At 35.2% G+C, this 24,276-nt stretch overlaps 1 protein-coding gene across 3 annotated transcripts in view; it reads right to left on the reverse strand.

The window, feature by feature from the left end:
• The window catches only part of Galnt13 (polypeptide N-acetylgalactosaminyltransferase 13), a 491,359-nt gene that overhangs the window by 38,867 nt on the left and 428,216 nt on the right, over positions 1-24,276 (reverse strand). For 2 of the 3 annotated variants that reach the window (XM_038338251.1, XM_038338250.1), the window contains exons 10-11: positions 20,363-20,502; positions 11,149-11,247 (exon numbers count right to left, since the gene is read on the reverse strand). In XM_038338251.1, coding sequence (XP_038194179.1) covers positions 11,149-11,247; positions 20,363-20,502 — 239 coding nt within the window. The remainder of the gene's footprint in view (positions 1-11,148; positions 11,248-20,362; positions 20,503-24,276) is intronic. The other variant, XM_038338252.1, reaches the window with a different exon arrangement.

Raw genomic sequence — 24,276 nt, forward strand, 5'->3', positions numbered from 1 at the left:
ACCATAGACACATATTCAGGTTTTCAATGGGCTACTGCCCTGAGCTCAGAAAAGGCCGATTCAGTAATCACACATTTATTAGAAGTTATGGCCATCATGGGTATACCTGCACAAATAAAGACAGACAATGGTCCAGCATATGTATCTAAGAAAATGAAACGCTTTTTTGATTATTATAATATAAAACACATTACAGGTATACCAAATAATCCTACAGGTCAGGCAGTTATAGAAAGATCAAATCGTACTATAAAGGATATGCTGAACAAACAAAAAGGGACGGAAAATACCCCCAGAAATAGATTGCATAATGCTTTATTAACCTTGAATTTTCTTAACGCTAATGAGAAAGGAACAACAGCGGCAGAAAGACATTGGATAATGGAAAAGTCTGCTGAACTAAATCAACCAATTTATTTCAAAGATGTGCTGACCTCTCAATGGAAGCCAGGAGATGTGCTGCGTTGGGGAAGGGGTTTTGCTCTTGTCTCCACAGGAGAGGAAAAATTGTGGATACCATCAAAATTAATAAAGGTTCGGTTTGAAGAGGAGAAGCCCCTTGGAAAAGAAAAATAATTCATTCACAAGGATGATGATCATACTGATGGTAAGAAAAGCATATAGGTTGGGGGCAGGGTTCTTTTCTTATCTCCACAGGAAACCACTCATCTTCAAAGAACTTAAGGGACCCTGGATATTTAAATACTGATGGATGGACACTAGTTACAACCTAATATGGATCAACACAGAACCTGAATAGGTTTAGTAAGTATAAAACAATTTTTAAATATATATATATATATATATATATATATATATATATACATTACTATGCTTTTATTTATATGTATATAGAGCTGGTTTTGGAGTTGGACTATGGCTCAGTCCTTCTTCAATTCCAAGCCTGTTGATAAGAGATATCTCAGAGATTCTGTCTCAGGTCAGGAGCCATGAAATGGGACAGAATAATAATAGTAATAATGATGATGATGATGATGATGATGATACTTGATAAACTTTCTTTGCCTTTCCTCATATCTGTGTCTGTCTTTATTATACCTTCCATCGAATATATATGTCTGTATATGTCTTTGTAGATAATGTTTACCTTTCCTGTAACAAACAAAAAATTTTCCTTCAGTAATCTTTGAAGTTTCCAGGATGAAGATGGGGCCCCACAACATCAATTTCACCTGGTTACTATGACGTCATGTTTTTAATAGCGCTAAAATTAGACCTTTTTTTTTTTGGTTTTTTTTTTTTTGGTACCAACTACACAAGACAGTTTCAAATGGTGTACAATTTTGACAACACTCTGGCCGGACCTCCTCAAAACACTCAGAGGCTAGTTACAATTTCCTCGACCAAATGTTATTCTGGGAATTTTACCATCATTTGCTTTCATGGGACCCCCTGAGAAGAACGTCGCCCCCATGTCAGCTAGAAGCAATCTTAGAGGGCGACGCCCCCTCTCCCAACAGAGTTTGCCCTCTGGTTTAGGGACATCATTTAGTAGTTGGTATAGGGTTGAGGGGATGGGGGAGGTATTATATGGACTCAGGGGTGTTTATGAAACAAAAAGGGGGGGGGAATTACCTGGTTTGATGGGATGATTGGTATTTGTGAATTATTGTTATTAGAAAATTGCATTGGTGTTGATTCTTGTATATTGAACATTGTATGTGAGTATGCTTCTACCTCTATTGTATGAGAGTATGCTTCTAACTCTGTTTAAAACAATTGTCATATTGAGATATTTATCATATTGCAATGTACATTTCTACCTCTGATATTATTTGTATAATGACATTGTTTACGTTTGGGGATATTGTCCTCATTTATTGCACAGTTGTTTATTGTCTTAGTCTTTAAGTTAGATAGGTATTGAGAATTATATAGATTAGTAGTCATCTATGTTTGTCATTTATAATTAGACTAATCAGGTTCGTTAGATAAATAGAGATTATACTCAGAATAGATAGATAGTCTTCAACCTCTTCGAAGAGCTGTAGAAAATGGCCTTTAATTTAACTCAGAGTTTCATGGTAGACAAATAATTTGGTAGTGAGACACAATTGCTCCTGGCAACACCAATCTATTCCCGAGAGAATGTTGAGCACCAAAGACACTCCACGTGGAGCCTTTCTTCTTGGCGGAACTGGCCTTTGGGCAAAGAAATGCCCATACCTCAACCACTGACAGATACAGAGCATCCATAAATGGATAAAACAGGACTGTCATATCTTGCCAAGACAGGGTAAGATAGTTCTGAAAAGTTTCTTGCCTTTGAAAATGGTATGTCAGTTACGTTAGGCCTTAGCCAAAGTTGGTTGCTTCAACGCTGCAAACGTGACTTTGGGTGATTGTCCAGGTAGCTAGTTGTCTCTGTGATTTGTTACATGTTTTAGAAGTTGTTTTGAATGCACTTCCTAATTACTCAGGTAACTTTATTTTCCTTCTCAGATCTTCGATGGGGTTGAAGACTATATAAATGTAGTTACTTTCCTCTCATGACTTGGCCAAGTTATTTATTATACAAGACTTAAGCTAGTTGGAATAGGATATCTGTGCTTATTGTATATAATTTCATAGTAGGTTTAGAACTCTCTTACTTAAACAAAAGGGGGAGGTGTTGCGGGAGCTCCTTCTGCTCCTTTAGCCAATAGCCGCTGAGATACCAGCCCATTGGGGCGTGGTCTCTCTTTTTAAAAATGCGGCCACTTCCCTCCGCTCACTCTCTGGCTTCCGGCTCCGCTTCTGACAACTAGGCTCCCTTCCCGATTGCGCAGAGGGCTGTTGTCTGGGACGGTGATCTGTAAGTTTTTTCCCCTTTAAATAAATAACCATTCTATTAATCATAATTCCAAACTGGTGTGGGATTGTTTGTGATTTACACCATCACAAGCCAGCTATTGTGCTGACTTCTTTAAGATGGTAAAATTATAATTTAATTTAATAATAATTAAATTTTTAATTTATTGTCTGGCGATAGATGGAGATAAAGACAGAGACCCACATCAGAGCACTGGACTGAGCTCCCAAGGTCCAGTTGAAGAGCAGAAGGAGGGAGAAGATGAGCAAGGAAGTCAAGACCGCGAGGGGTTGGTCCACCCACTGAGGCAGTGTGCCTGATCTAATGGGAGCTCACCAAATCCAGCTGGACCGGGACTGAAGGAGCATGTGATCAAACCGGACTCTCTGAATGTGGCTGCCAATAGGGGCAGACTGAGAAGCCATTGATAATAGCACTGGGACCTGTTTCTACTGCATATACTGGCTTTTTGGGAGCCTTGTCTATTTGGATGCACACCTTCCTAGACCTAGATGGAGGGGGGAGGACCTTAGACTTCCCACAGGGCAGGGTTCCCTGCCCTCTCTTAAGGAGGGGGGGGAAGGGAGGCGGGCGAGTGGGGAAAGGGGAGAGGAATGGGAGGAGGGGAGGAAGTGTAAATTTTTGAATGGAAAAATAAAAAAATAAAAAGAAATATAAGTTGAAAAAATAAAAAAAATTAAAAACAAAACTGCATCTGTTTTCTGGGACTCACATGATGGAAGGACAGAACCATTTTCCACAAGCTGCATCCTGTTATCAGCTAAACACACAAACACGCATGAATCTTGCCATGCACACACACACAGGGAGAGAGGGGAGCAGAGAGAAAGTGTAAATAAATGTATGAAGAAATGTATGTCTTCGCCAATAAGAAAGGATAAATATTATTTGAAATATATTATTTCCAGTCTATACGTGAAAATATTAAGAAAACGACAGTCATAAAAATACTTGCTACATTTCTGACACAGGGCAATAACTATGTTGTGCAGTATGCGTCCATATGAGAAGAGAAAATCAACCTTCTCAAACCTCATACAGACATAATCAAAACTATGAATACTCAGGATCAGCCACTATGATTGCAACCTCACAATCTTAAGGAGCATGATGGAAATCCATGCAAGTAAAGTAAAGGCAAACTTTGGGTGGAATCATACTGATGGCCTTTCAAACTGGATTCCTCCCCTCAGTCATTCCTCTAAACTGAAAAGGTACCTAATAAACTCCTCCTGAATAAAAGCTATGCAACAGCTCGGTTATGCAAATGATGGGACATGCACATTAAGGTTGTCCCATGATGACTTGTCCTGTTCAGCCACTACTCCTATTAAACTCATAAATTTGAAAAGTGGCAGTTTCCCTTTATTCATACTTCTAATGTTGTATAATACTTGATATTGTTGGTTTATTTTCAAGCCTATAGCCACAGCAGTAAGTATTGATACCAATTTTCAGGTAAAAGGATATAGAGCAGTGGTTCTCAACCTAGGGGCCAAAAGACCGCTTCACAGAGGTCACGTATTAAATACAAGACATCAGATTTATACAAGTAAGAAAACTAAAGTCATGAATTTGCAATAAAAATAATTTTATGGTTGGAGATCACCACAATTTGAAGGACTGAATTCAAGGGCTGCGGCATGCAGAAAGTTAAGAACTATTGATATAGAGTCTCTTCTAAGACAAGGAAATTGTGCAAATAATGTTAAATGTTAAGCCCTGAGAGATCAAATTAAATTACACTTCATTCACTGAAACATGACTGGTGCAGGTGAAGATTACACTACTAAAAGCATATCTGATAGAAGACAACTAAATTATTTGGAAATTTGTGATCAGAACACAGAGTAACCAGATATATGATAACAGGACAAAACAAAACACTGTGGAAATTTTGAAGCTATGTGGCACATGCCCAGTGAGTGGGAAATTTTCATACTGATATCTGAGCAAAGGAAATGATTGGAAGATCAGACTTAGGCTAGCAGAATATCCAGCAGGAACAGAAAAAAAGGGTTAGGGTTAGTTGAGTGTGTAATTGAAAGCAATTTAGACTTTGTTCTTCAAGCAGTGAAAAACTGATGACGACTTTAATAAGATTTGAAATCTGATATAGCATGAGTCCTATAATCAGTGAAATCGTGGGGTATATTTAATATATGGGTGAAAGAGGATACGGGAGACTGGATATGGAGGGACTATGAAGAAGGATAAAGAGACATGAATATAGATATAAGAAAATAAGGTCTGAATGGCATATACTACTTTAGAAGTTTGTATGTTAGACCTCAATGTTGAATGAGATGGTGGAAAGGAACACAATGACTCAAGTTTATGAAAAGGTAAATATTCACAGGAATTAAATGATCATATATTCCATAACCTATCAGAAAGTATAGACATGATAATACTTCATTGAATTGCTCCCAGGATTCTAGGTCCTCTCCATAAGAGACATAAAACCCAAGTAATCTAGTATATGTTTTAGAGCAGTTATCTATAAGTTTTTTCATTTATAAAAATTATACCAAGTTCAAATGTTTTAGGTTTTGGAAATGTTATAGTCAAGATAACAAAACACAATGTTAAAAAATAAAGACTCCAAAAACTTACCAAAAGCTGTAATAGAAAACATATCAGCTCACCTTAAAGGCAAACGAATCAGGATACTATGAGATCTACCCACCAAGGATATACATGGTGGGTATTAAGGCAAGAATGCATGGAAGAATAAGTTTGAGTCCCTGAAAGTAAACATTTGACAACTAAGAAACTAAGATTGCAATATTCAGAAAAACTATCTTTTAAAACTGACATAGAGATAAAGGCATTGTAAGACAATAATCAATTTTGGTAGCTTATAAGCAACAAGCCCTTACTGTAGAAAGTACTTAAAGTAATACTCTAATAGAGCATTTTAAAAGAGAATCACAAAGACTGGGGCATAGGAAGAAAATATGTCACAACAGAATTAGATGACTGAAGGAGAGTGAGGGAGAAACTTATCACAGTAGTCAAAAGAAGCCTTGACTCCCAGAAGTGAGGAAAACCATAACAATTATCCAGTCAACCCCAAAAGGAATCAAAGGATAAGGAACAACTGCTATTAATAACTTTAACATAAAATGTCTTATATCACTCAATAAAGGAAAGACAGTAATTGAAAAACAAGATCCATTGACATTGAAAAGATGGATGCGAATGCATCAAAAAAATGAAAGCCAAAACCAAATTTGCATAGCTATTCTGATATTTAATAAAGTGGATTTTGATGCAAAATTATGCAGAAGAGATGAAGAAGATCAATACATATTAATACAAATGTTTATCCATGAAGATATAATATTTGAAAATATAAATGCATCAACTGTTAGGGCTATTAATTTTGTAGCACAAACACTAATGGGTATAAAATTTAGATAGCTCTTGATACAGTAAAAGGCAATGATTTCTATAAATCACTCTCTTCTCTAGGTACAGCATATAAACTAAATTAAATGAAGAAACTTGAATTAAAATGAGTCAACATCATAAATCAAGAAGAATGACAGCCACAGAATATTGTAGCTAATACACACATAATATAAAGTCTTCTTACTGCACGATATAGCCATCTTTAAAAGAGATTACACTGTAGGTCACAATGTAAATTTCAGTGCTTAACAAATGCCCTTTATATAATTTCCAGTTTTAACAGAAAAATAGCAAAAATACAACTAAAAATCAATAGGAATGCAAATTAATGAAATTTCAGAGATTCTTGGAGACTGAAAAAATATATTCTTGAACTAAGTGAAGTAATAAGAAGAATTTAAAATTTTCTAGAATTCGATGTAACTGAAACCACATCTAACCATATCTTTGAGGTAGAGGGAAAGCAATTCTAAGAGGCCAGTTAGTCATGGGAGGCTACTGACTGGCTTTCACAGTGTTGGAAAGTACAAGGCATGCTCTTTGGGGATGCAATCAACAGTCTTATGTGGCTTTGAACCTAACTTTACTACCAATCTACATGTATGAATTCTTTCTAAGGTGTGGTTGAATCATCAATCTGCTTCAGCAACAATACTTGGAAAAAGTTAATCGCTATTATTGTAAGTACCAGTAATATTGTCCAGGAAGAAGTTAAAAAGCCCCATGTGAGTTTTCACACAATTCATAGATTGTGAGGATATGGGGTTCACAAGGGCAACAAGCAGAGTTATACTCAATAACATTGTGAAGTTCTCAGGATCTGTAGTGCTCGATGTGCAGCCTCTCCAAGGCTCACTGACTTCAGCCGGACAGGTGGGAAACCTGCATAAGACCAAAATAGGCCCTTTGAAAATGGGTCAGAGTTGTGGGCTTGGGAAGTTTGTGGGGCCACTAGCATGGAACCAGTATTTATCCCTAGTGCATGAACTGTCTCTTTGGAGACCATTCCTTATGCTCAGCCTAGATACATGGGGGAGGGCCTCGGTCCTGCCTCAAGTGATGTGGAGGACTTTGTTGACTCCCATGGGAAGCCTTACCATCTCTGAGGAGGGGATGAGGTTTGGGATAGGGAGAAGGCAGAAGAAGCAAGATGATGGGAGGGAGAGGGAAGTGAGATGTGTGTGTGTAAAATAAATTGGTTTTTAAGGAAAAGAAATGAGCTAGTGAATAGAGAGTCCCCAAAGGAATACAAACAACCATTTAAATATTTGAATGTACTAAACATTTTATCTGATCTAGCTATCGGAATAAAGCAAATTACATGTATTAAGAGTTCATCTCATCTCCATTAGAAAGACTTACTCAATGCTATTGAAGGTGTGAAGATAGAATAGAAGTGTGGTGGTTTGAAAGAAAATGGCCCCAGAAGGAATTTCACTATTAAGAGCTGTGGCCTTAGCCGGGCGGTGGTGGCGCACGCCTTTAATCCCAGCACTCGGGAGGCAGAGGCAGGCGGATCTCTGTGAGTTCGAGGCCAGCCTGGTCTACAAGAGCTAGTTCCAGGACAGGCTCTAAAAAAGCTACAGAGAAACCCTGTCTCGAAAAACAAAACAAAACTAAACAAACAACAACAACAAAAAAAAAGAGCTGTGGCCTTGATGGAGTATGTCACTGTAGGGATAGGCTAAAGGTCTCAGATATGTTCAAGCTATACCTAGTATCTCCGTTTACTTTCTATTGCCTGCAAAATGTAGATCTTTCAGCGGCCTCTCCAGTGCATCAGCTGCCTGCACTCCACCATGTCCACTATGATGGTAGTAGACTGAATCTCTGGAACTGTAAGCTTCCCCCTCAATTAAATGTTTTCCTTTAGAAGGGTTGCCATGGTTATGGTGTCTCTTCTCAGCAAGAGAAAGAACATGTGCAGTCATTATAGAAATGAATATGGTGATTCACCAAAAATATTTTTAAAAGAAAATTGACCCTGTGATCTAGCTATAACACTCCTGGGTATAAATTCAAAGGAGTCCAAGTCACCATTCCAAAGACATATTGGAGCAAGCATGTTTGCTGGTGCGCTATTCACAACAGCTAAGATATAGAACCAGCTAGATACCAGCAGTAGATTTATCTCTAAAGATATTGTACATATGTACAATAAAATTTTTATTTAACTGTAAAACAGAATGAAATTATGTTATTTGAAGGAAGATGGAACTGAAGATCATTATGAGCAGCAGAATGCTTCAAACTCATAATGTCAAATACTGCAGATTTTCTTTCATGTGTACTATGTGGTTTAAATTTATACATGCCTTCTGCATGTGTGTGAGTCTAAGACATGAATGAAAATGGCATCTACTAACGGTGGAAAGAGATCTAAAAGAAGAAGGAGGGAACAAAAAACTTCAGAGGAAGTTAAAAAAGCATGAAATAAAAGTAAGATATTGAGAATAGAAATGGGACTAGTCAGAGTAGGAGAGTTGTGGGAGAGGACAGTGGGCATACAAATAACAGCAAGGTATTATTGCTAATGTGCAAATAATTAAAAACATCAAAACAATCCTATTATTTTGTACAATAAACTAAAATTAGTGTAAAATAGTTAAATCATCAAAATTCTTGAGAAAAGTGGTGTAGCTAACATATCCTTATCCACAAACAAATGACTTGTTTAAGAAATGCAGTTAAGTGAATGTGGTTATGGTTCAAGCATGTATTAGCAACACAAAAGAGATGTCGAGGCCAGTCTCAGTTATGTAAGAAGCTCAAGGTCTGCCTGGGCTACGTGAGACCTATTAAAAACAAACCACTAAGGAAACTCCATATAAGTGAAAATACTGGGATTTGTTATGACTTATGTATAAAGCAGGATGGGGAGTATGAATATCTCTATTGGCTGGAGGTTACTTGTAAAAATTCACAAGTAGATAACTATAAAAAATTGATGTTGTTTCCATAGCAACACAAAGAATAAACAGAAAAACAGAAAGGATAACTCAGAATAACATCCTAAATATGCTCTTTTCTGAAAGTAAGGAACTGAAAAATTTAAACACAACTCTATTAAATAACTTAGAAATACCGAATTTCGTCAAATCAAAAATCATCATCATAGAGGTTTATATATGGTTTAACTGTTTCATACTATCCAGTTTCTAGAATAAAAGAGAAATGGCTGAAAACTGAACAATACTAAAGGATAAGGGCATATTTCTCTTGCTTTTAACATAAGTCTCTGAATGATATTTTGTTTTTCAAATTATTAAATTATTTTTTGATATTATAATTACATCATTTCCCCTTTAGTTTTCCTCCCTGTAATATATCTCCTCTAATATATCTCCCCTTGCTCTTTCAAATTCATGTCCGCCTCCTTCTTTAAATGTTATTACATGCATTTTTGTGTATATGTGTATATTATATATATGTATACACATAAACATACATATATATATACATATTATTTCTAAATATGTGAATACAATCTGCCCTGTCTGAACAATAACACTAGAAAGTATATATTTTTATGGATAATCCCAATTGTTTATGTAATACCAACTGTTTTTCACGTTGGCAGTTAAAGGGAGATATTTGAGAACATAGCTGGAGTAATGAAGTAATGATGAAGACAATCTCCTCAGGCCAAAATGAACTGAGCATTCTGTATGCACCATGTTACCTTAATTGTGAGTTGAGATGAAAAAATTTTTTTAAAAAAATTTTCTTTATTTTGTAAGTAATCAAACATCAAACACTTAGTTATTTGTATTGATTGCTTTGTAGATTAAAAGACTCTGAAATAAGTATATATGTATGTTTATAAATGTTACTACGTACTTATGTAAGGATACCTATATTGGTTTGATTTCTATTTTGTCATTAAGTTTATAAACGAGAGATGGTAGAATAACAGGAGTCTTTGTACAGTTTTTAACAGCCATTTTTCCTAAATTGTTTTTATATTATCTTCCAAATGCAATAAATCAGGAACTTGAATTTAAATATCTTCTTACTAGAACTGAAATTTTGAAACACACTAATTAGGGTTTTAATGTTTTTGTTTAGTTTTTAAGGGTGAAAATTCCTTTTCACATTTTTGAGTGTATCACGCATGCTCTCTGTGAAGCAAACTCCCACATTCCACTGCACTGGATAGAGATATTGACACATGCTAGACAGAATGGCTGTTGCAACCTCAATTCACTTGGCCCACAAATGTTACCACTGACACAGAACTTCTTGCTCCTGTCACCATCAGCTCCTGTAGACAGCTTGCTTACCGACTATTTGCTGTTTCAGATTCAGTGCTGTGATTATAGTTTCCAGGAAACCTAAATGTGGCTTCCTAAGGTAACGCATCAGGGCTGCTACAGTTCAGGGACTCTCCTTGTTCTCTGGTAGGTTTCTGATAATTAATTGGACTGCCACTCAGGAACTTCATCCTAGATTTCAGTCTGCTCCAGTGCTGACTTATACACATTCAAATTTCATTGAAATTCGATAACTGTTAGAATTTCTTATATACATAGCAATTAACAAAACAAAATACAGAATAATCACCACTGGGAAAACACTGCGGTTGTAAAATCATTGTTTTCGTATTCAGTTAATAGCAAATCAAAGCACAGGCATTTAAATAATTCATGATAAAATGAGATGCTCACATATTCTGACTGTCTTCATTCAATGTAGGTTTATTTTAAGTTTAACCTTTGTCATTGAATTCTTCATTGCTGACTTAAGATAGCTGGACAATGGGATAGGCATAATTAGTTGTTGACTGGAATGCCCATTCATTTATTATTGGCATGTGAACCAGGGCAGACACTGATGGTTTTAACAGTAACCTTTCTCTCATACACCTCAATAAGAAGCTAAAACAAAAGATTGTGTACCTGGTTACCTCCCATGCCATGGCAGTTGAATATACCCACTTTCTCATTTTCTTTGCGGCCCATGTTGTCTAAGCATTGATTGGTTTCAACATTTCTTATCTAAAGAAAACACACACAAAAATGAAGGCGTCAAGCAAATTCAAATACTTAAGTCATAAAGTCATAAAACCATTCTGATACAAAGTGTTAACTAAATCATACAAGTTTGCAAGAAAATTCCCCAGAAATGTGTTTTCGTTTTCTTTGTTTGATTGTTGTTGGTTTTTTTTTTTTTTTTTTTTAGACTGTTTTCACTGTAGCTTTGAAGCCCATCCTGCAACTCATTCTGTGGACCAGGCTGGCCCTAAACTCAGAAACATCTGCCTGCTTCTGCCTCCGGAGTGCTTTGATGAAAGGCAAGTGACACACCATCCAGCTAGGAATGTGCTTTAAGTATTATTTTATATTAAATATTTAACTATTTGAATTGGAACAAGGTTTGTTCTAAAATTAGTACCTAATCAAGAAATGAAGGAAATTCTCTCTACATAAGTTATTAAAATCTTTTAAACATTAAGATATTCTGAAATTCTATCCAGATAACTAATTTATTCTTAAACTCCTATAGAATCGCAAGAAAAATGACAATGAATTGGATTTGTACTTGAGATTATAATTTTAGATTTCTGTATGTTCTATATAGTTAAATAATTAAAATTAATTACATTATTTTTTTCCTGTGACTTATGGCCAATTTGTACATCTTTATTCCTAATGCTAAATTTAATAGAAAGGTTTAATCCTTAAAAACACTGTTACAGGCTACATGCCATTTTATGTTGTAAACTTTTCAAAAGTAAAATTAAGTTACCAATTGTAGACATAGTTTACTGGTTTATAATCAAACATTGCATTAGTCCCATAACTGATAGAAAGTTAACACACATAATATAAATTAAAAAATTATTTCTTGGTATTAAAGATGATAGGGTTTTAAATCAAGCGTAAATTGTTATAAAAGCAGGGGAGGTTGTCATTAAATGGGAGGAATACCTATGTTAAATGAGGCATTTATGAATCATTTTTCTTATTCACCACCCAAGTACTTATTTAAATTTGTCTACTCTGATTCTGAGAATTTCTACATGGTTATTATACATTGGCTAAAAATCTCTTCATTTCTTTCCATTTAATGAAATTAGAGATGTTCAATATAATTTTATAGATGACAGAGTTAACATATATAATTCAATTTTTCTATTTTGCAAACATTATTGTTAAATCGTGCTTCCTGGGGGGTGCAAAAAAATCCTTTGATTGGCAGTAAGACTTCAACGAGAAAATATAAACAGTCTTGGTCACACTGGGTAAGATTAGGAAGTGGCTAAAATTCTCAAGCCCTTTTTCATTGGGTGGAAATTTAGTTCAGAACTATAGACAATTTCATTAAGAGATCTAGGCAGTAATACAATAGAGAGGGCAGAGTACACTGCGATTATTGTACTGAAAGCATTTAGACTTCCAGAATTACACCCAAATGGTGGCTCAGGGTTAGGTGGTATTTTCAATCTGTGTTAAGTTATTATTATTATTACAAATTTTCACCTCCTCCCCTCCTCCCATTTCCCTCCCCCTCCCCAAATCCCCTTTCCCCTCCCTCCCTAGTCCAAAGAGCAGTCAGGGTTCCCTGCCCTGTGGGAAGTCCAAGGTCCTCCCCACTCCATCCAGGTCTAGGAAGGTGAGCATCCAAACAGACTAGGTTCCCACAAAGCCAGTACATGGAGTAGAATCAAAACCCAGTGCCATTGTCCTTGGCTTCTCAGTCAACCCTCCGTGTAAGACACGTTCAGAGAGTCTGGTTTGATCACATGCTCCATCAGACCCAGTCCAGCTGGCCTTGGTGAGCTCCCATTAGATCGGCCCCACTGTCACAGTGGGTGGGCGCACTCCTCAAGGTCCTGACTTCCTTGCTCATGTTCTCTGTCCTTCTGCTCCTCATTTGGACCTTGGGAGCTCAGTCTAGTGCTCCAATGTGGGTCTCTGTGTCTTCTATTTTTTAACCTCTTAGTTTTGCTTACCTTTCCTATTTTCCTTTCTTTCTTTCTTTCTTTCTTTCTTTCTTTCTTTCTTTCTTTCTTTCTTTCTCTCTTTCTTTCTTTCTTTCTTTTTTTCTTTTTGCTGGGAGCCTCTTATTTTAGTTTCCTCTTTGTCCTTTTCCCCTAGATTCTGGCTGTCTGATTTCTCTTAAAAGGGAGACTGAAGTTTCAAGCATCCACAGGTTACAGAATGTTGAAGCTCTTCAGAACATAGAGAGCTCATCTGTGTGCAAAAGGTCCTTCCCAGTTTCAGCTACTATTTTTTTTAATTCACGGGAAATAATTTCTCATCAAAAACTGCTCGACTTGGGAATTATCCTGGCTTAATTTCTACCTGACCCCTAATTTCTTCTTCTTGTTCCATCTGCAAAGATGACAAAGTTATACCAGTGATACATTTGTTGCCTCCTATTTTGGGGTCTGTGCATTTACCTCACTATCACATTTTGTTGTCAACGTCACATCATCTTTTCTGTTCTTTTCTTTTTGCTTTTCCCTTCTATTTCTCATTTTTAGACCACACCTTAGTGTTCTTTTTTAAAAAAGTTTAGTGATGTCATTTCAAAAGAATTCCAGAATAGATCTATTTTCATCAGTAGAAGGCTGTCCTATTTTTGAAGTTACAACCATGTTTTTGACTTCTTAACTTATGTACAAATAGTATTACTTGTCCTTCAGAATACAGCACAAAGTGACTCTTGTATCGGAAATAAAGTGAAGTTTGTCAAGCTGGCTAGATAGATACTAAAGCTGGGAGAGTAGAAATAGATATGGATGTGTGGTTAGAAAACTTGTCAGAATGATCTTAGATAAATGTCTATAGGACCAAATCAGTCTCCAATCTGTGCACACTTACAGAAGCTGAGGCTCAGCCTTTTTCTTGGTTTATAAAGTCGGCACCACCTCTACCATAACAAAAATTCCTTACTTTCATGTAACAACTTACTACATATTGTTTTCATTTTTTTCCTTCTGTCTTTGTCACTTTGTCAAAAATACATAAACAACATTATATAAAGGAAAAAAAAGATGGTTTGGTTTTCACAGATGGATTCAGGGATTCAGTATTCCATCCTGGTGGAGCATGTGTGGATGATTTGAGCAGCTCGAACATGGCAGCCAAGAAGCAGAGAGAACACCTACACTGCACCCTTCTTCCTTTTCCTCTTCAATTCTATCATCTATCCCCAGCCTGTGACTGAAGCAGTCTACATTTAGGGAAGGTGTTCCTTTCTATCCTATTCTCTCTAGAAATAAATTGTACAGACAAGCCCAGAGGTGTGCTTCATTAATCTACTGGTAACCTTTAAATCTAATCAAGTTGAAAATCAAGATTTATCTCCCATTATGCCAATGAAATGTTAAACACTGAACTAGCATTTCCACAAGTAATAAATATATTTAGCGAAGCTGGGAAATGCCAATCATGACTTTCAAACAAGTGAGTATTATAAAGCAGACCTGGACAGGCAAGAAAACTGTTGGTATTGATCCGAGGCAATGAAGGACCATGATTATAATTATATAATAATTATAATTTTCACACGTCATCTAGTAGCAGAGTTTGGAGACCAGTTAGGATGACTAGCCGCCAAGCCAGTAAGATGGTTCAGCCCATAAAGGCATTTACCTTCAATCCTGAATACCTAACTTCTATTATTGGGACCTAATTGGTATAAGAAGATAATGAACTCCTAGACGTTTCCCTATGACCTACATAGACATATTGTAGTGTATGTATGTTATTTTAAAACAAAAAAACCCACTAACAACTTGGTACACAGTCAAATGTGGGCTCCTAAAGGGTGTCATTGGAAAAGAAGTAGACAAGGTACTGACCGGTCATTGGTGTCAGTCTTAGGAAATGGCAATCAACCTGTAAATCACTTATATCTACTAAGAACCCTATATACATGTGTTACATGCCTTACATCAAAATAACCAGAGCACGGTGGGAGTTTGGAGGTCTAGAAATTCTTTGATTTACTTTCTATGCTGTGATACAGCTTTCACTACATGACATAAGACCAAAGCAGTTCTAATTTTAATTGCTTATCTGCTTTGAGGTTTCTTTGTTTACACATAATCTTTTATGCTTTGGAAGTAATTCTTAAGGATATAAACGAGAGTATTGTTTTTCAATTTAATGTTGATGTTGGAAGTCAGAAAGCCACTGCACAGTTTCTGCTGCACACCAGAAGCCCTCTTAGCAGTAATTAGCTTTTATTCCCTTTGCTGGATTGCCAAGAGGAGAGTTTACACTAATCTAAAAATAGAGGGATTGTTCCCCACCCAATCAATAAATCTTTACATTTAAAATCGCCATTCTAAAAATAAAGAAAAACATTATCATTATTTGAAAAAGAACTTTGGAAAATTTTAATCACAACAGCAAATTTAAAATCCTTTAATTGGGCTTCATCAACTTACCAAATAATTATACTGGCTCTGTATTGTAATGTCTTCTATAATATATGGGTTGTATTGGATACATATTAATTATGATGTATATTTATTAATTTGAGTGGTTCAGAAGGATAAGAATTTGATTATTTAACAAGCCCAATCTTACTTTGTTAAAATCTCAAACTGTTTATGGTTTATTGCAGTTGCTTGTATCAATATCTACCTAAGAATTAAATTGGAGTGAATTGTACTCAAAATTAACAGAAATATGCAATATTTCACCTAGACATGTACTCATTTATTCTGGGTGAAAATTGGCTTCTGGGTCTCCAAGATTTTGAAATTAAAGCATGGAGAGAGAACACCCACATTTGTGTGTCTGACCTAGAATCAGATGCTAATTTACTGGGTTATCCTACTAAAGGGTCAAAAAAAGACTGTGAATCTATAAATAAATCTGATTACCAGGGATGTTAAGGCTTTAAGCATTTTAGCTTCGACTCTTGTTACTAACTGAATTTATCTATAATCCTTGCAGCCTCACAGCTTTACAGATGTCTAATTTTATGTATTGAAGTTTGCTCTTTAAAAATATTTAAGAAATATAATAGCATGCATATAAGGTTATTAACTAGCTGATGTGGTTAAAGAGGAAAAGTGCGGAAGTCAACTGCACAATACAAAGTGCAGAGACCAACGCCAAAACCTGTCCAGGCAGCATGTAGATGGAAATTATTAGTACCAAGGGTTAAGCCACTGGGCTCCACAAATCCTATTTTTCATCCCTTTAACCTTGGATAGTCCTTTGTCCCAAATATCTCACAATATATATAGAATACTACCCTGTCAGAGCTTAAAATTTGGGGCCAACATACTGTTTTAGAAGGTTATTTATGTAAATCTGGTATGGGAATTAGTCCTTATATTTAGAACACCTGAATCTGTTAGGTTACATCTACATAAGATAAAGGGCTTCTTAAGAAAGCAGTTAATACTGTAAAAAGCTCAGCCTCCTCATTCCATTAGGATCTGCTTACTGAGTCTAAAAGGCACATGCTTCATTAAGTTACTTAAAGGTTTGAGTTCAAAGCAATTGCACATCTTTTAACTTCTGATTGTCATTTGCACTTAATTTGTGAGCAGAGTAAAGTAACATTTCAATTATCCAAGTGGATGTAAACATCAGACCATAAAGTAATGATGTCTGATATCAATACGTTTACTCGTGTTGATTTCAGTGTTGATACATGATAATTGTCAAACAGAATAAAGAAAGCTATAAAGAAAAAATGATTGATGGAGAAATGTTTGCTCTTATCCACAGAGAACAGCATTAAATATATGGACCTTTTTAAAGAACTTCGGAAAATCTTAAATGGTTAAAAGGTCACTAGAAATTAAGGGAGAAGTACATGGTGATTATATTAAAATATAATTTGATAACAAGTAGCTTCTACATCAGACACTTTGGAATGCTTTTAGGGAGAAAGTCCCTTCTTGTGGAATGAGAGACATGACAGGCAGCAAGACAGAAAAAGCTTCAAACCATGACTTTTGCCCATTAGCAGTTTAACACTAACTCATTATCAAGATGCCCATCTTAAATTATGTATACATGGTTAAGCAAAATTGAATTGAAGAGAGCTTGCTGAATTAGCCTTTCTGTTTCCATGGCTACAAATGCTGTGTTGGATTTATTTGGAGCCTGGTTTTAAAATGGAAAACTACAGTACATTAATATCCCAGGAAGCTCAAAACAATATATCTCAAAGATGTTTTAAACTTATCGGGTGTTTGAGTAGAACCACGGAAAGCTGCGTAAGTCATGTGGGGAGCTTTTGATCCACTGTTTTCCCTTGCCTGTTTGATTGCCTCTTGACACCCTTACATCCTTACATTTCAGTAGAATGGCTCTACAGTAAGGAGTTTAGCTTGTTTTTAATTTAGCTTTGCATTCTTAGCACAAGGGGCAGGTCTCAGATTTTATTTAGTAATAATATTTACTGAATAGAATGCAGTTATTTTCTTTTATGACTTATAACAAAAGCATGAGCTATAGTGATAGACTAACAGGTATTAGAATCCTGACTTCAATAATTAATTTGCACCAATCCCATGTGACAGTTTCTTCATAAATTAGAAAAAAAAGATCCAATTGAGGAAAATATTGTCATTAAAAAAATAGTAAAATTAATGGAAACTTCTTGGAGCAATATCAACACAGTGACAAATCAGCTTTACTGATGCTTCTTCCCAGACACTCTAGGAGACTCTCTGGCTTAGGTATTAAGCACCACCTACTGTAGAAACTATGAGCCTTAAGAGATAAGAACCTTACATTGATTCCAAATGATACTTTGAACCTTAGGTGATATGAGCCTTATGTTGATTGACTTGAGGTCTTGGGACTTTTCTCAATCTACTATGCCACCTTATTCTATGTACATTGCAAAGATCCCCAAATCAGTCACTAAAATTTTTGGAGAATATTTTTGTATTAAGTGTAGGCCCTTGATTTATTTTAGAAGATAGATACTTCAAACTTAGTATACTATTGAGAGGAATTTGCCTACAATGAATTCTATTGTAAAGGGAAGTCAACAGATTTCCTTGATATGCCCAAATCTTATAATTAAATTTTTAATTTGGCTGTAAACATCTAATTTTGTTAAATCAAATAAAGTACAGATATTTTTCAGGATTAGTTTGATGGTCTCAGTCAGTTTCCCAAATGTCCTCTTTGATTGACACCATCCCATGACTAAAAGGAAGGCAGTGATTTATTATCATGTGTTATTGAGAATAATAATCTATATCAAGATAAGGAACAATGTTTTTTAAAGATTGATTGAATTTCATGATTAATCAGATCTTTTCTTGCTTGTATTATATATTAAGAAGGAACAACTACAATATTTTACCCATCAAGTATTTTATACATCGAAGCAGAACTAATTAGTGACTTAAAACACACGAGTAAAAAAGTATCCACTTCTTAATACACATAAAATTTTTCATTGCATAATTCAGATTAAACACATGAAAACAGAAATTCTACATAAAGAAGGGCACAACTTATGGAGGACAGAAATTTGGCCAATGAAGTATTGGGAAGGCACTTCACATTAGTTATTAAAAAAAAAATCAGCTCCACTTTATGTGAGTAGAGCTTCTTTCATTGTTTTCCTTCTATAAAGTATGAGCGCCAAATAGTCTAGATTGAACCTGGTTAACTATTAAACATTTTACTATGCTGAACTACAAAATAATAATTAAAATCTAAACTCATTTATTAAATCTAATGTCCTAAATGAATTATATTATTGAGGTCAAATGCTTTTATCATAATCAATATTGAATTAGTTTTGATTAGAAACTTTTCAATAGTAAGTAGGAAACTACAAATAGGGAGCACATATCATAAAGGATATAATCATGTCTTGAGCAATTGATTATTTATTGTGTGTTTATGTATAATTATGAAGTCAGTTATTTACATCGAACAATTTAAGTATTTTATAAATGAATGGTACACTACTATGAGTGTCAAATCCATTTTATAACACTAAGATCCAACTTACATATTTCACTTTTTCTTTTATTTGCAATATTTTCAAAGACTATTGACATTTACTGTCTGACTGAAATAGATTGATGATTGGAACAGTCAAGGGACTCCATTTATCTCTAATGATTCCCATATTTGTGGTAACATAAAATATCAGAGAGCCTTTGTCCATCAACTGATGGAAACACATGCAAATACCCATCACTAAACATTGGGCCTACCTTGGAGAATCCTGGTGAAGAGAGGAAGGAAAAACTGTAGAAGTCAGAGGGGTGAAAGACATCACAAAAAAAAAAAAAACCCATAACTAACTTGGGTCATAGGAACTCACAGAAATTGAACCAACAACCTGAGAACTTGCATGGGACCAACTTAGGCCCCCTACATACATGTGACAGTTGTGTAGTTTGGTCTACTTGTAGGACTTTGGCATTGCGAGCTCAGGCTGCCTTTGGGTGGCTCTTGCAAACCTATTCCTCATATTGGATTGCTTTGCTCAGCCTTAATGCAACAGGAGTTACTTATTATTACAGCAAATTTGATATGCCATGTTTTGTTGGTACACATTAGAGGCTTGGTTCTTTATGAACAGAAATAGAGGAGTAGCGGATGGGGATGAGGTGGAAGGGAGGTAGGTGGGACGGGAGGAGAGGGGTAAGGGGAAACCATTCATGAAGTTAAATTAAATAAATTAAATAAAACTGATGACAAACTTTTCAATCTTAGACGTTGTTATGGAAATATATTTTTGTTCAAATATATTGTTGTAGCAAAATTTGTGGCTACATAATTTTAGTGGTTTGCTTTGTTTTAAACCTCAGTTTTGCTTTCAATCCAGATGATATGAATGGTTACGACACTCAGAAACAAAAACTCTTGAAAGTTAACAGAAAACAATTAAGAATAAGATTAATTGACCAAAACACTGCCTATTTGTAAAGAAACAAGAAAATACTGCAATTTGAATCTTAAACTTCCCCTTACTTTAGAGTTTACCACATTCAAGACCTTCATGGTCCTTGAAAAAAAAGAGAAGTCATTTAAAATAGACCATTTAAAAATCCTTACAGCATTTTGTCCATAACATGAAAAAATATTGAGCTCCTTATAAACTGTTCCATTTGCAAAATATATTTATAACTTAAGCAAAATAAATAATTCATACCTCACCAAGTGAGTAATAACGTCTTGGGATCTGGGAATCCGGATAGATGTTTTCTAGGTACCAAGAAAAAGGCTTACACTTCAGATTTTCCCTCAGTGTTTTTCTGACTGACACATCTCCATAATCCACTTTGACAACACCTGGAATGTTTCAGAAAAACACAAATCAGTTTGGGCTATTTTAACACTATGTCAATCTGTTTATTTAACTATCAGCTTTCTTTACAATTCCACAAAACTCAAGCACATGTACAATTGCCAGTAGCTGACTTCCTCAGCACCATGTGATTAACACACTAAATAAATATAAAAATGCTTCTTTTATTGCTTATGACTTTTGAAATGCAAATGTTTGCTGCATAGTACTTGCAATTCTTGGACTAAAAAATCATCAGCTAAATATAAACTGATGTTAATTTAGTATCTAATAAGCAAAGCTTAACTCAACTATGTAATGCATCTGTTTATACTTAATGAAAACTTCATTGCTTTGCTAATGCTAATATTTCCCTATAGAGTCATTTATTCTCCATCAGAAGATTTTATGGGAAATTTATGTAAATATGATCTTCATAATGGACTGAACATATGCTCTATTTTTCTTCTTGTACTTCTATCTAAGGTTAACACAGACTGTCTTCATTATTTATTGATTTTATTGTATGTTATGAGCCATCAAACATCACCTCAAGGCCTTGGAAACATTAATAAATAAATAAACATTAAGAAATTAAAAAAAAACAATGGACAGGAATCTATTTCACCTGTTTATGTTTAAATCGTATAACTTTATTTCAGATGACACTAACCACTTAAATTATAATAAATATTTCATTGATTGTCAGAAAAAGATGTTTTCTTTTAGAAACAGAAACAATACAATGAATTTCTATGTAAACCATACAACAGCAACTTGATTTGCTCAGTATTTTTCATATTAAAAACAGCATTTGACTGAAATGACTAAATAACTGTGTCAAGACAGCAATTTTTACTTTGCAAACTCCACTATCTATGAGCTGTACATTCTGCGTCTCCTGAGAATCTGGTTTGTTTCAAAATGAAATGCCAAAGTGTTGTTGTAGAGCATTCTGATGACACTCCAGTATCAAAAGCAATTCCTTCCAAAAGAAATATTGATTATTTAAACTTCTCTCTGGATAGAAAACTTCCTTTTTAAAGAGACAGTATCTGTCTTAACATCTTTTTATCCAGAACATTCAATATGTAAGATAACCTTGATATAATGAGATTCAGAAATGTCACATTTCAATTAAAATGATCAGGGAAAGAATGATGTATTGTAGTAAGAGTTATAATGGTTTAAAATTATATAAAACATAGCTTTAAAGTTTATAGTGTAATGCCATAAGTCTAGAAAGAAAACACTGAACCCTCCCAGGCTTCAATTCTGTAACAATTTAAGTGTTCTGGGTTCATTTCTGTTGGTAGATAAAGCTAACTAAAATTACTAATTTAATATCCTCTCTCATTTTTCAAAATTATGATTGAGTAGTACTGAATTTATAATTAATTTTCCTGAAAAAATGTTTCATTAGTGGTTTTGTGACTAAATTTTATGCTTGAAGATTTATTTGCATATCACTTTGGAAAAATCAGAAGCAACACAAATGCTCACACTGGATTGGATAAGGAGTGGGAAACAAGAAATTATTAGTCAAAATACCATCTTTTGAAATTGGCTTTGTCTTGAACAATTATGTTAAATTAACTTCAGAAATACACATTACTGTGGATCTCAATAATTTGGTAAGATAGCTTACAGAAGTTCTCTACCTATAGGCTACATCCCCTTTACTAGACCCCTATCTCCAAAAATATTTACAGTTATGAAGTAACAATGAAAAGAGTTATGGTTTGGGCCACGACAACCTGGAGAACTGCATTAAAAGGTACTGTGGGACAATGGTCTTATACCTTGTAAAGATTTGTTACTTGTATTTTAATAAAACAATGTTTGGCCAGTAGCAAGGCAGGAATTATAGGTCAAGCAACCAGACAGGAAGTAGAGGTGGGACAATAAGAACAGTAGAAGTCTGGGAAGAGGAAAGAGTCATTCTGCAGTCATCACCTAGACAAAGAGGAAGTAAAATGAGAATGCCTTGCTGAAAAAGGTACCAAGCCATGTGGCTAACATAAACAAGAATAATGGGCTAATTTAAGATGTAAGAAAGAGTTATTAAGAAGCCTGAGCTAATAGGCCAACCAGTTTATGATTAATGTAGACCTCTGTGTGTTTCTTTGGGACTGAATGGCTGCGGGAACAGGCAGGACAGAAACTTCTGGCAACAAGAGGTCACAAAGTTAAGAAGGAACCATCCTGAGTGAGGTAACCCAGACACAGATAGACAAACATGGAATGTACTGACTCATACGTGGATATTAGTTGTATGGCAATAGATAACCTGCCAAACATCCATATCTCCAGAGAAGCTAAATAACAAGGAGAACCCTAAGAGAGAGAGATATGAATTACCCCTGGAAAGGGGAAACAGACAAGATCTCCTGAGAAAATTGGGAATGTAGAGGGGAAGGGAGGGTGGAAGGAGAGGGGAAGAAAGGAAGGGGAGGGAGGAGAATATGAGGGAATAGAATGCTCAATAAGGGGAAAGGACAGTGACGGAGAGAAAGGAAAGAGATCTCTTGATTTAGGGAGCCTTTAAAGAACTAGTATGAAACATGGCACTAAAGAAATTCCCCAGAATCCACAAAGAAATTACCAGTTAAGACTCTAAGCAACAATGGAGAGGACACCTAAACTGGCCTTTCCCTGTAATCAGATTAATGACTACCTTAATTGTCATCATAGAACCTTCATCGAGCAAATACAAAAATATACAGTGGAGCACTTGGTTGAGCTACCAGAGAGCAGTTCAAGAGATGGAGGAGTAATAATATGAGCAACCAAGACCATGATGGTGATACCCAGAGAAACAGCTGACCTGAGAGAGTGAGAGCTCCCTGACTCTGGACTGATAGCGGGGGAAACTTGCACAGGACCTGTTGCATGTCTTTGCTCAAATTTTACTTTTCCAAGTTAACCTTCCATTTATTTTATAAAATGGATCACTTTCTTGCATCATTCTTGTTAATATTTTATATCCTTGTCTTGTTCAGCTTTTCTCCATTATGCTCATTAAGACTTAATATTATAATATTTCTTCATTTGATCATTGCCAATAAGCATTTTGTGTACAATATTTTATCTATTAAAGACAAAAGTACCACATTATTAATATGTTACGGGGTACTATGAATACTATACATTGCCTGAAAAATGCCTAATACAGTAACCAATATGTAATACTTACTATATAATACATATGGGTACTAATATTAGTGTCTTTTACATGTTTAACATCTAATCTGTCCTCTGTAATGAACATGTGTTTTCTTTGAGAACCTACTCCTCCTTGATTTTTAGTTTGTGTGAGACAAAATTCCTTTCTCCCCATGCCTTTTTACCTTCATATAGGTACACAGACTAAAATTACATCACCGGTGAATCTTGTTAAAATGTACTGTTATTTTGGCTCAGACCTCATGTTTGCATTTCTTATAAGCTCCCAGAGCACGTTTTCCTGGGTAAAATTTAAGTGGTACTTAAGGCAATCAAGACATACCATTTTTCAAATTACATACAACCAGATCTTGATTAGCTCAGCAAAGGGCCTCTGAAGCACTTAAACAAAACTAATTAACTAAATAAATAAATAGAAAAGGGAAAAAAAGTATACTTTAGGAAAAGTTCCTGGGATTACTAGGAAGCTGAAGTTCTATTTTCTCTGGATTGGTAACTGTAAAGAGAAGCGAATTCCGGAGATAAAGAGACTATTACATAGAGTCTCAGATAGTAGCATCCATGTATGATTAAGAAAAATCAACACATATCTC

Source organism: Arvicola amphibius, chromosome 7 (genome assembly GCF_903992535.2).
Source record: "Arvicola amphibius chromosome 7, mArvAmp1.2, whole genome shotgun sequence".
Lineage (NCBI taxonomy): Eukaryota > Metazoa > Chordata > Mammalia > Rodentia > Cricetidae > Arvicola > Arvicola amphibius.